The sequence below is a fragment of the Abramis brama genome, assembly GCF_963993115.1.
Source record: "Abramis brama genome assembly, chromosome: 25".
In the NCBI taxonomy this organism is placed as follows: Eukaryota; Metazoa; Chordata; class Actinopteri; order Cypriniformes; family Leuciscidae; genus Abramis; species Abramis brama.
In genome coordinates this window covers 21,159,809-21,172,771 of record NC_139987.1, presented here as the reverse complement: position 1 = coordinate 21,172,771, position 12,963 = coordinate 21,159,809, and the positions used below count along the sequence as shown (strand labels likewise).

The window sequence follows — 12,963 nt, the reverse complement described above, 5'->3', positions numbered from 1 at the left end:
TTTATCTACCGGATTCCTTCATTAAATGTTTATTCATCTCTTTTTCAGATTCCACCTTGGCTTGAGTTTATGGTCTTTTGTATAGGTAAATAAACCACAAAATGGAACTTGTGTTTGTGCTTTTCTTCTTTAAAATGAATATGTAACGTTGTGCGAGCGTCTAGTCCGAAGAATCCTTTAGGATATCTGTGTGAAATGTACATTGGGATTTATTAGGTTATATTGGGTCTGGTTATGACAGAATGGTGATGTTTATGAATCTTAAGTTAGATCAAGCTACTTGTAAAAACCAAGCTTTATTACTCAATTACATTGACCGGCTTTATGCATACGGCCCCTTGTCTAAGTAAAATTTTAGTAAGTGTCAAAATTCTAAGAATGGCAATTTTAGTCTTATTCTTAGACTTAAGAATGTGTGATTCATAAAGGTTCCTAAGTGTTAAGACAAGGTCTTGGCTCCTAAATTATTTAAGAGTGCTGGAGAGGTATCCTAACCTAGGAGTAATAAAATGGAAGCAGAGAGTAGACACACTTTCCAACAAAAATAAAATGTATTGGAGCCATATGATGACATGGAGTTGATAAAACCATACTAGCTTGATCATACGCTCATGTCGTTTCCAAACCTGCAAGTCTTTCGTTCATCTTCGGAACACAAATGAAATCTGGGAGCTTTCTATTCTAAAGCCTTAATTAAATCTGTTCATATGAAGCGATCGAGTCTCTTCAGAAATTTTGGATTAAACCGCTATTCATATGGATTAGTTTATGATCTTTTCATGAACTTTTTGAAGTGTTAAATTGGTAGTTGTGTAGCTGTCAATGGAGGGATAGAAAGCTCTCAGATTTCATTTGTGTTCCGAAGATGAACGAAAGTCTTTGGGGTTTGGAATGACGTGTGTGAGTTAATTTACCTTTTTGGGTTAACTATCACTTTAAATCAGCACCTACTATCAATGCACAAAGTAATGTGAAATGCAACTGATGCACAATAAATAGAAGTGATTGTCATCTTTTCACATTTTAATAAGGCTTAAAAGGCAGCAGCACATTATGAGACAGTGTTTGAGACAAAAAAATGAGGATATTTGTGACAGTCTACTAAACTAGGGGTTTTAAATTTGCATCAATGTCCAGCACTAGTGCATCAACGAAGTCTTCAATGGTAGGGGCCTTCTGTAGCATTCCTGAGGATACAAAATGAATGAATATTAACAGTTAAAGTCTTATAAAATGTCATTTCCAAGTGTTTGGATTACCTTGGACCATCAGCATAGGCTCTTTGCTTCCTCCATGAGCGAGCATCTCTCTGCGATAACGCTCTCCCATCACTCTGCAAATGAGACGGTTTATTTTTATTTTTTTAATAGTGAACCCTAGTGACTACAAAATGTAAAAAGAACAAAAATAAGGAATAGTATTTCCAGTCACCTTGGGTATGTTTGATGTACATTTGTGCACTCAGCATCCACCATAAAATATAAAATATGCATAAAATGGCAAGTGAAAGGCATTACGCTGACCTACTGAAGGGGTCCTGTAGAAAGCACTGCCTCCACACCATAGAGGCAACCGCCCTGGACATGAGGTAGGAGTAATATTTAGCACCATAGCCAACCAGGTGACTAAATCTCAGCTGCCAAGCCTACATCATCAGAGAACATGTAGGATTAGTATTTTATAATAAACATTATAGGTAAAAAAATAAATAAAAAACCAAAAAAAACTTAGAGACCCTGCAACTCACTGTGTCATAAACATATGGTAACCCGTAAAACTTCTCCTGCATTTCTCTGAGGATGTCAGTGGTTGATCTGTATAGTGGTTTTCCATGATAAACCTGATCCAAAGCTGCATAGAAAATCTGTAAAGAGAAGAATTGTACTAAAAACATGAATGACTATGACTAGTAGACATTTAACCCTTTAAAGCGTATTGTATGATTCTTCTATATCATACAATATGAACAATAAAAGCCTGTTGCACCAAATATGATTTTGTATTTTATATATATATATACAACTTTTTTTTATCTCTAAGGATTCAGTAAATGTTTCAATTAAAAAAAAATATATCGATTTGTCTGACTATTATGTCAGGCTTTACAGCGTTGATGTAACTAGAATTTCTCAACTATAGTTGACATTCACAATTACTCCTGATTCAATAAAGCTCTGACATTCTTCCTACCAGCACAATAGTTCTCTATAACAGAGCGGTGATATCTGTCTTCAGTACCTGTAGCTGAGTGTCAGCAGCACTACAAACCCTCTTAGACTCACATAAACGGGACACAAGGCTCTCTGGAAGGGGCTGGAGGAAACAAAAGACATGTTAAATCAACATGCAGTTCTTCTAATGGGGTTCAGATACAGAGATGATGATCTCTCGAGCAGGCACAAACCCACCTCTCCAGTCTGATAATGACGTGCAAACTGGCTCACAACGCGATAATCTGAGGCGAAATACTCCATCAGAACAGAAGGGACTTCAGCAAAGTCTGTGGAGCACCTGGTTCCTTTATTGATACATAAATAAATCAAACTCAAGTCAACCTGGCAGTTTGCCATGTAAATTCAATTTGTTATTTGTTAACACTTTGCATTCATTTTATTCAGGCTAAAGGAGTATAACTTAGTAGCTGTAGTAATCATCACCAAATAACCCTGAATATCCCTTTAATTATGAAGTTAACTCTGACCTGTGACATGCTGATAGCGTGTCCTGCCAAACATGGAGTGCATGGCATGTCCCATCTCATGAAACAGGTTTTCCACCATGGAGGGGGTGAGCAGAGATGGGGTTTTTCCGCTTGGTGGAGGTAGACTCAGCATCAGCACCACAACTGGCAGCTGGTAAACGCCATCTTCCCTCAGCCGGCCACCGCGGATGGTGAAGTGACAGTCCTGCCATACAGGGGGAACAGTACGTTCATAAATGAAATATAAAATATACTTTATACACTACCATTCAAACGTTTGGGGCTAGTTACATGTTTTTAAAAGTCTCTTATGCTCATCAAGGCTGCATTTTTTGTTTTAATAAAAAAAATATTATGAAATATTACAATTTCAAATATTTTAAAATGTAATTTATTCTTGTGATGCAAAGCTTCATTTTCAGAATCATTACTCTAGTTTTCAGTGTCACATGATCCTTCAGAAATCATTCTAATATGCTCAAGATTTGCATTTATTATTATAAATGTCGAAAACAGTGGTGCTGCTTTGTAAAAAAAAAAAAACTACAATACAATACATGTTTTAAGTTCAAAGTTCTTGAGGAACACATTCAAATGATCTATCCAATCAGCACGAGAGGAGGCCAATATATATATAGCCGACTGTAGGGCTGAGCGAATATGGGCAGAACTCTTTACTGCCCTAGTACTTAAGAAATCCTTTTAAAAGTAATCATGTAAATTAAACGTGGCACAATGGCCTTCATCATCACAGTATGATAATGCAAGGGATTCATCAATATGCTGATTGAGGACTGTTGGGACACTCCAGGCACAGGATGGTTCTGTCTGGGTAGACCTCAATAACACGTCTGTACCATTTGCTTCACAAGACACGTGCTTTCCACTACATACTATTTATCTTCTAGTGTGTTCTAACATGTAACTGTGTTATGTTTGGTCTCATCTGATAGCTTATAAACTGAACTGAATGGTGGTGAACTTTATAAAGATACTGAAGTATCCTAATCTACATTATAGGTACTATTGCTTAAACATGCATTGAGGAGAATATGTTAATGTACTTCTCCCCCTCTTGAAAACCACCCATTCGCTTTATCTTTTGGTTTCGGTCAGTTTTGGTGTTGGTATTCCACTCATGTTTAACAATGCTTTGCTCAGGCTACAATAAAGAAAGGTAACTGTTTTCAGATAGGCTTTAACCCTGCCACTCTGTTCTTTACTGTAGCGCTTTGGGTTTAAAAAAAAGCGCATTACAAATAAAATGTATTATTATTATATTGGAGTCATCATTCAACTGCTTTTTGCTCCAATTATTGGTTCAAAATAGCAGTGTAAAGGCGGCGACTCATTCTCGGCTGCTCTAACCCTCTCCTTGGACAGCACACCAAATACGCTCTCTTACTCTATCTGATTATTTGTAAGTGTGAACCTGTGAATCTTTTATGAATAGAAAGTTATAGAATAGCATTTATTTGAAATAGAAATCTTTTAGTAACTTTTACACACCATATGACCTCCTATCACAGTGCCACTGAGTTCTTCAGAACAACCCGTTTTTTCACAAATGTTTGTAACTGCAGATTGCATGGCTAGGTGCTTAATTTGATACAGCTGTGGCATTTGGTCTGATTGAAACACCTGAATTGAATAATTGTCCCAATATCTTTTGTCAATTGAGGGTCCGTTTACACGACAAGGTTTCAACTAAGGCTACGTTTACACGTGGCCGGTTATTTTCATAAACGGACATTTCACCCTCTCCGTTTTCAGAAAAGTGTTCGTTTACACAAACCCGTGTATATGCCGTCAAGAGCATGCCAAACCTACAGGTGGCAGTGTAACGAGAAGCTCAAGCCCAAGTTAGCCAATCAGAATCCCGAAAAAATAGGTCGCACCTTTGACGCAGTCCAAGTTCTGTCGCATACTGTGACGTCGACTGCCTAAAACTCAGTTTTTCTCAGTTTACATGCAAACGTGCAAACAGAGTTTTCCAAAATCTCCACAGAGTTTTTAGAAAGAATCGTTTTCAGAGGCGAATTCTCCGTTTGCGTGTAAACGAGGGGCACAACCGAAGGGAAATGTCTCCGTTTTTCAAAATAACCATGTACGTGTAAACAGGGCCTAAAAAAGGAAAACATTTTATGGGTTTTGGCTGCTCATGACAACAGCGTTTTGGGGGCCTTAAAACGCAAACTTTTGAAAACAGTGTTAAAATGCGTGTTTTTGAAAACGATACTGCTATTGTCTCCATGTAAACTACAAAAACGGTGTGAAAACGGGGTGACGTGCGCATTACGTGTTCAGTCTACAGGCACGTAGCGTTTCTTCACAAAGTGACATCGCCAGCTATTGGCCTGGCATGAATAAGACAGCGTTTTTAATTGTTTTCGTGGATCTGTGTGAATGGGGAACAACGCTGTCGTCTGTAGGCGAAAAACGCAAGGAAAAACATTTACATTTTTAGTCCATCGTTGTCGTGTAAACATACCCTTAGTGTATATCAGAATCAGTGTACAGAATCAGTCAAGAGCAGACAGCTGTACCTGGTGAGGTTTATCAGGTCTACGGAAGAAATCACAGTAGATGTATCCCAGCAGTCCCTCTGTTTCATGGACCAAGGCCTGTTTGCAGCACAAGAAACAGTAAATTCAGCTCTCCATCTGCATAAACACATCTGTAAGTGATTGACGGAAGGTCGATCTTTAAAACGGAGTATACAAAGATGGAGGATAGCAGCTCACCAGCTTTCGAACATCTTCACTCCACAGTTCGCCCATCTTCGGCTGCACCGTTTGGAAAGAAACGCCCAGAATCTGCGTGAAGAGATGGTTGAGTCCCTCCATGCAAGCACCGAGAGAGAAGTACGGACTGTAGACGCTGGGATCAATGTTAAACCTACAGGTACATGAGCGTATATATGAGGATAAACTCGAAGTAGATTGTTTATTCAGAGGGATGTATGCATGAAAACGCCTTACTTCTCCGTTCGTATGGCACCGCTGAGGTACGCATGATCCCACGGCATCACTTCCTGACATGTGAAAACAATATTTAGGAAATCTGTCTGCATTTGTGATGCAAACGAAAAAAAGGGGAAAACAACGTTCACAAAACAAATCTGGTGCACAAAATAAACATTTACAGGATTTGTTGAGTGTGTTTTCTTCTTCATTTCTTTCATCATCATGAAGTCCTTTGATGTTCTGTGTTATGACAAACAAACGTAGAGTAAGCTTTACAACACTTCAATGACTGATTCAAAAATAGCAATTAGTGTGAAACGAACCTGTCAGAGAGTTTTTCTGTTAGCAGCTTCAAAAACTTCATCACAGTCTCTGTAAAACAAACAAATTTGTTTACTCATTTGTTTTCATTGCTCCTTCATTTGCAGCTTTTACGCAAAACGTAGCTAGGACTACAGCCAGCAGTTGATAATCTGATTAGAAGCTATTTTACCTGGGTTTTCAGCCATTGTTCCTTTCAAAGCCCTGTGTGCAAACGACTCATAGCCCACTAATGTTGCCAGCTCATGTCTACAAGCCAAAAGCTCATCCAGACAAACCAAAAGACTAGTGTTGGGGTACAGAAATATTTTATACGCAGCTTCCCGCACCTACCAGAGGATGAAAAAAAGACGCTTGAGCACGCAATTGAAAGCATACCTTGCTATCCAGCTTGCATAAACAGCCAATAGCATGTCACATCACAGGGACATGACGGATTTTTGCGCGCTTTTAATAAGCTCAAGCAACAAACAAACAGATGGTACCCAAGTAAACAGAATCATTTGATCATACACACCAACTCATTAGGAGAGTCAGCATACAACCCGCCGATTTGAACGCGGTTCCCATCTATAGAGAAGCAGTGGCGGATGTGCTCTGGAAGAACTTGCTTCTCTACGGCGTTTGGAAGCTGAGAGCCGCTCAAAAACTCATGGTTAAGATCCAGTAGCTTCACATTCAGAGCGACAGCCTTGCTCCTCTGAGATGATTCATAAAGAAAGATTATAATAATCACTATGATCACATTATAACAGGCTTGTATTTTGGACTTAAAGGGTTGTTCTCACCTTTGATTCATCCAGATGGATTCCACTGATCTCAAAATCTACCATGAAAAGCTCTGCCACTCTCCTAAACCAGCAACAGAAACATAAACATTACTGTTTAAAATCTTTTTTTTAAAGAAATGAATACTTTTATTCAGCAAGGATGCATTAAAATTGATCAAAAGTGACAGTAAAGACAGTTTCAAAAAAAGTTTCTATTTCAGATAAAATGGTAAAATTCATCTTTGCCATCACAGGAATAAAACCTGCCTTGTGACTGGGTCCAGTGTGGCCAAAACAGCCTCGTTTTCCAGCAAATTCTTCAGGCTCTGACACAAATCAACATTTGTATTGAGTCTGTAACATACACACACAAATAAAAACAAAACACAAATAGTGTTTGACATTAAAACCAGAATAGCCAGATGACAGATACCCACTTTTCCACAACAGTTCCGATATCAACGCATGTCCTTTCCGCTGCCTCCCGGAACGCAGCATCCGGATGAGCCACTTTGATGAAATCTGCCTGCAACAAACACAAAACTCTGAAATTTAACAGACCCCTAACAAGAATCACAGTTTACATTACACCAACACAATAAAGTTTACCAGGTCTGCCACTTTGCATAAGCTGTCAGACAGCTGGTCAAATGTTTCCACAGTGACGGCACAAGGAGGATGTGTGCAAGCCCTGTGGACCAGAAACTCTGCTTCCCTGAGTGCCTGACACAGAGCCATCTGGAAACCAGCAGGACTGCTGAGCTCTGATACTCCAAAAAGACCCTGGGATCAGAGAGGAAAGAGACTTACTTTCATTTTGCACTGCAAAACAAAGTCAACACGATTGTATTCATTCGTCATGCTAATACCCGATCATCAAGCAGAAGAAGCTGGATGAAAATATTGAAATTATATCAATCCACAATCTGTCTTGTGATGCAGAAAGGAATCATAATCACACCATATCCGTTCATTTGTCCAGAGGAGAACTGCAACTGACACTATCGGATGATAACAAAACTTGAATGATGATGACACTGCTTTATAGCTGTTTTGGCTTTGTTTCATAATTGACGAACTCTGCAACATCGACATTCGACGCTGTTATTGAACTGAATTGAAGGTGTTCACACCATGTCGTAATCACCGTAATTACTAGATTTCAACTTGTAAAAAGCAGTCACATCCTTGAGCTTACTTGACCTGAATAATGACTCTATTGTTATCTGTATAGCTGAATTTAACTCATTTCATAACTGATGAACTTTACATAATTATTGAACTGACTTGAGCTGAATAATTACTTCTATGGAGCTGCTTTACAACAGAATTTGTCTCGTGTTTGAATAAGTTTGCCTCATAGATCAGTATTTTCCTGTTTATTACTGTTAACCTGCTTTGAAACAATGTGTATTGTTGTATAATATAAAAGGGTGAGATAGAGTGAAAAGTGATTCACAAATTAAGATGTTATAAAAAAAAAAAAATAACTTACCTTATAAAGACAGACAGGTATGTACACCTAAATTATTTTACTGTTAAAGCACAAGTATATATTATAATCTATGAACTTCTTAAATTATTTATTATAAAAGTCTCACCACATTTTTCTGTAAACGTTCCAGTCGTTGGTGCTGAACGTTAAACGCTGCTCCAACTGCAGACCAAGTGTTGACAGTGCGTCTGTAGAGCGCGTGCGAGCGCTGCAACAAGAGTCTCGCGCAGCGCATCACTGGTCATCACACACAACATTACTAAACATTACAGCATCAGCCCCTGACAACACGCATTATGAAACAACCTGGCCGGCTCTTATAAAGTATTATGCAACCATTACGGATTAACTCAAGTTTCCCAGCCTGTAAATCAGCGGAGATCAAGAAGCTGTGGATTTCACCTCTCATTCGAAAATCCTCGCAAGGTTTCACTTCAGCACTTTAGTTTCTACAATCACCAATGAAAACGTGAAAGCTTAAGTTAAATAAATATAATCCAGAAATGTGTTCTATTGATATATTGTGCAGATTTATTTAGTTATGTGCAGCTATGTTAGGGTTTATCCGGGGTTGGTTTTTATTTACATCACACTAACGAAACTGTGCGGACGTTGCGTAAATAGTGTGTGACGTAAAGCTCAGACAGAGTAAATCCATCCAAAGCAGCGAACAAAAGGGCGCATTGCCCCTGTTCTCCAGAAATACACCGGTAAAAATGTTCACACTAGAATTAAGCTTTGTTATTTTTGACTTAACGGCTGATTAGCTGTGGAATCATGTAGATTTAGAATTTGAATATAGAGATTACTGCATACTTGCCAAATAGTCATCATAAGCCACTTTGAATTACATAGTTTTTTTTTTTTTTTTTTTTTTTTTTTGCTCTGTTTTGTTTGTCTTTGTGAAAAGTTGAAACAACCATATTAAACATTCAAATTGTCTTCTCTTCCAGCTGATCCAAATGCCTTGTGCACGAAGTCAAAACAAGGACAGACAAGTTCCCTCATTTACTTTTTAGTTATTACATAAGTCAGTTAGGTTTGTTTTTCATCTCTGACAAATGGTTATAAGGGAATCTAGCCAACAACATTAGCTTTACAAACCCACATTGTAAAAAGCAGGAATGTGGCACCCAAAACAAAGCTCAGACACTCCCTTGCCTTAGCTGAAGTATGTTTGAATGTAAACAAAAACCCTTATGACAAACATTTTCTAGATCATCACAGTCAAATAAAGTTTGGGTGGGGGTTGGGGTTAAAATCACATATGGTGGGCAACTGCTTATCCATTTATCTTGTTAGACAGTTTCTGTTATGGTATGGGAACAGAGTAACTGTTGATGTCACTTCCTGTGCCAACAGGTGCTGTTTGTGAGCTCACATCCATCTGCTCTGCTCAGTAAAAGCTGTCTTTGAAATTTGGATGATTTTGTATGTGTGCATATTCATATTCAATTCAATTCAAATTTATTTGTATAGCGCTTTTCACAATACATATTGTTTCAAAGCAGCTTTACAGAAAGTGCATTTCAGAAATGTACATAGAAAAATACAGTTAGTTAATTAATCATGCATTAATTTAGGGCATAAACATATCGCCAGCGTCGAGTCGTCTCTGCACGGGTGTTGGGGCATCTGTAGTTTCCATGGGAGGCTGGATACAAACTGGAGCAGACAATCTGTATTTACCTCGGGACTAGCGTCCCGAGATAACAACAGAAAAGCAGATGGGAAATAATTAGCGTAGCTGCTGTTCATAACAATAATGCATTCAATCTGATTCAACTGTAGTATAAAAGGTAAGTATTATGTGAATGCTTGGCTAATGCGTCTTTAATCTAGTTTTAAACTGGGACAGCGAGTCTGAGCCTCGAACAATATCAGGAAGGCCATTCCACAGTTTAGGAGCTAAATATGAAAATGCCCTCCCTCCTTTAGTGGACTTAGATATCCTAGGAATGACCAGAAGCCTCAAATTTAGTGATCTTAAAGAGCGCGATGGATTGTAGGGCGATAGAAGTTCCGTTAAATACCCAGGAGCTAAACCATTTAGTGCTTTATAGGTCATTAGTAATACTTTGTAATTGATACGGAACTTTATAGGTAACCAATGTAGAGATGATAGAATTGGTGTTATATGATCATATTTCCTTGACCTAGTAAGAACTCTAGCAGCTGCATTTTGCACTAACTGTAGCTTGTTTATTGAGGATGCAGGACAACCAGCTAATAAAGCATTACAGTAATCTAGTCTTGAGGTCATGAATGCATGAACTAACTTTTCTGCATCAGAAACTGATAGCATATTACGTAGCTTAGCAATGTTTCTAAGGTGGAAAAAGGCTGTTCTTGTAACATATGAAATATGATTTTCAAAAGACAAGTTGCGGTCTAATATAACACCCAGGTCTTTTACTGTAGTGGATAAAGTAACAGGACATCCTTCTAAAGCAGGGGTGGGCAAACTACGGCCCGCGGGCCACATACGGCCCGTTAGGCTGTTTAATCCGGCCCGTCGAGTATTTAAAAAATTGTCTTAAGATCGCATTAATTTAGCCTTTTTCTTGCAATACTTTGCGTTATATATAAATTGCGTTGCATATATTTGACAATCGGAATATCAGATATTTCATGCCATAGCTAACAAATGTAAAAAAAGGAAAAATGACATAAAAGCAGATCATCATTCATTCAGCGCTGTTGTGGCTGCGGTGTGTGTGTCACGTAACCAGCTAGACGCGTCACCATGGAAACCAAACAGACAGCAACTTAAGCGCATAGACTTGGTGCACGTTAATGTTTTTTCCTTTTTTTGAAAACTCACAGAGAAAAAAATGTTTGGTAACCGCTTGCACACGTGTTTAGTTTTTCCTTTGATTTTTCTGCTATTTAGTTTTGCTACTCTGGATTTGTGGATGTATCCTCCTGACTGATTCCGTTTACAAAACCTTTATCGCCCGGCTTTCGACTACGCTCCCCTGACGTCTGCCATGTACAGAACCCGGTTTTGTTCATTAAATGTTCTGATCTGCATTTGCTTTTTATGTTTTATTTTATTATACTTAAAATAAATTTGTATATTCGTTTATTTCGTTTTTTTTCCCAAATTTTCGTTTTTTTAAAATTAACCTCAAAACATAACATGGGGGATATCTAGCATAAAAAAAATGTATTGTCAGAATGTCGTCTCTCAGTTGTTGAATTTCGCGCAGACGTTGCCACAACGTAAATGTGTTTGCCCAGCCCGATCTCATGAAAGTGCGTTCTTATGAAACGCAGTTTTCGCGTGCATATGATACGCACTTAAAGGGATAGTTCGCCCAAAAATGAAAATTCGGTCATCATTTACTCACCCTCAAGTTGTTTCAAACCTGTATGAATTTCTTTTTTCTGCTGAACACAAAAGAAGATATTTTGAAAAATCTCGGGTAAACCAAACAGTTGATGGACCCCATTGACTTCCATAGTATTTTTTTTTTCCTACTATGGAAGTCAATGGGGTCCATCAACTGTTTGGTTACCGACATTTCTCAAAATATCTTCTTTTGTGTTCAGCAGAAAAAAGAAATTCATACAGGTTTGAAACAACTTGAGGGTGAGTAAATGATGACCGAATTTTCATTTTTGGGCGAACTATCCCTTTAATGGCGTGTAATAGGCACGCACTCCGCACCCCTAATCCTAACCAAAGGGTTTACAGTGCGCAGCATATGCACGCAAAAAAAATATATTTTTGGCGTATAAATGGCACGAGAAATAAAATTCGTGGTATAGATACGCATTTTAATGAGATCGTGTTTTATAATCTGCTACTGGGCCGGCCCTCTGTCAAATTTTAAAACCCAGTGTGGCCCTTGAGCCAAAAAGTTTGCCCACCCCTGTTCTAAAGTAAAGTTGTATTGTAAGAGGTTTTGTGGGCAGTTTTTTTGACCAATAAGTAATACCTCCGTTTTATCTGAATTTAATAGCAGAAAATTACACGTCATCCAGTATTTTATATCTTTAACACACTGTCAATTTAGATAATTTATTGTTTTCATCTGGTCGTGATGAAATATATAATTGAGTTTCATCAGCATAACAGTGGAAATTAATTCCATGTTTTCTTATAATATTACCAAGTGGCAGCATATATATTGAGAATAGCAGAGGGCCTAACACAGATCCTTGCGGCACTCCATAGTTTACTGACGTTATCTTCAGCTTAATGCCTGTCCATGAACACCAGTGTAGTTTTGTAGTCTATCTAAGAGTATTGTGTGATCTATAGTGTCAAACGCAGCACTAAGATCGAGTAAAACTAGTATTGAGATACAGCCTTGGTCAGAAGCTAGAAGTAAATCATTTGTAATTTTAACGAGCGCAGTTTCTGTGCTATGATGCGGTCTGAATCCTGACTGAAATTTTTCATAGATATCATTTTCTTGCAAGAAAGAGCACAATTGAGCGGACACAACTTTTTCTAGTATTTTAGACATGGTGCTTGTGGTTTCTTAATAAGAGGTTTTATAACTGCCAACTTGAATATTCTTGGAACATGACCTAAAGATAAAGACGAGTTAATAATATTGAGAAGAGGCTCTTCCACTACAGGTAACACTTCTTTCAGTAGTTTAGTTGGTATTGGATCTAATAAACATGTTGTTGGTTTAGATGCAATGATAAGTTTATTTAGCTCTTCCTGTCCTATAGTTGTAAAGCGCTGTAGTT

At 38.1% G+C, this 12,963-nt stretch overlaps 2 protein-coding genes across 4 annotated transcripts in view; one reads left to right on the top strand and one right to left on the bottom strand.

Annotated features, from left to right (window-relative positions):
• Positions 1-12,963, top strand: part of rps25 (ribosomal protein S25) — a 160,749-nt gene that overhangs the window by 2,095 nt on the left and 145,691 nt on the right. The window contains exon 5 of one of the 2 annotated variants that reach the window (XM_084104385.1): positions 49-107. The exons of the other annotated variant lie outside the window; for it this stretch is intronic. The gene's annotated coding sequence lies outside the window, so the exon portion shown is untranslated. Of the gene's footprint in view, positions 1-48; positions 108-12,963 lie in introns of those variants that run through there. 2 annotated transcript variants of the gene reach the window in all.
• Positions 1,003-8,794, bottom strand: mipepb (mitochondrial intermediate peptidase b). Of its 2 annotated transcripts, XM_084104382.1 has the most exons (20): positions 8,656-8,794; positions 8,360-8,490; positions 7,368-7,541; positions 7,196-7,284; positions 7,026-7,112; positions 6,777-6,840; positions 6,506-6,688; positions 6,161-6,317; positions 5,991-6,039; positions 5,847-5,907; positions 5,683-5,735; positions 5,446-5,599; positions 5,248-5,325; positions 2,702-2,906; positions 2,409-2,518; positions 2,239-2,313; positions 1,748-1,864; positions 1,524-1,645; positions 1,260-1,333; positions 1,003-1,187 (listed from the first exon to the last, which is right to left on the bottom strand). In XM_084104382.1, exons 1-20 carry the CDS (start codon positions 8,660-8,662, stop codon positions 1,102-1,104), a joined length of 2,076 nt encoding a protein of 691 aa, XP_083960508.1. In that variant the 5' UTR covers positions 8,663-8,794; the 3' UTR covers positions 1,003-1,101. The 2 variants fall into 2 exon arrangements, with proteins under 2 accessions (XP_083960508.1, XP_083960509.1); XM_084104383.1 differs by lacking the exon at positions 8,656-8,794 and having other exon boundaries at positions 7,196-7,280; positions 8,360-8,489.

Excerpts from the sequence above, each read along its gene's own strand:
- mipepb (XM_084104382.1), bottom strand. Across the intron at positions 6,689-6,776 it reads TCCATCTGGATGAATCAAAG|AGGAGCAAGGCTGTCGCTCT; the intron begins GTGAGAACAACC and ends GAATCATCTCAG. Across the intron at positions 5,908-5,990 it reads ACAGAAAAACTCTCTGACAG|AACATCAAAGGACTTCATGA; the intron begins GTTCGTTTCACA and ends GTCATAACACAG.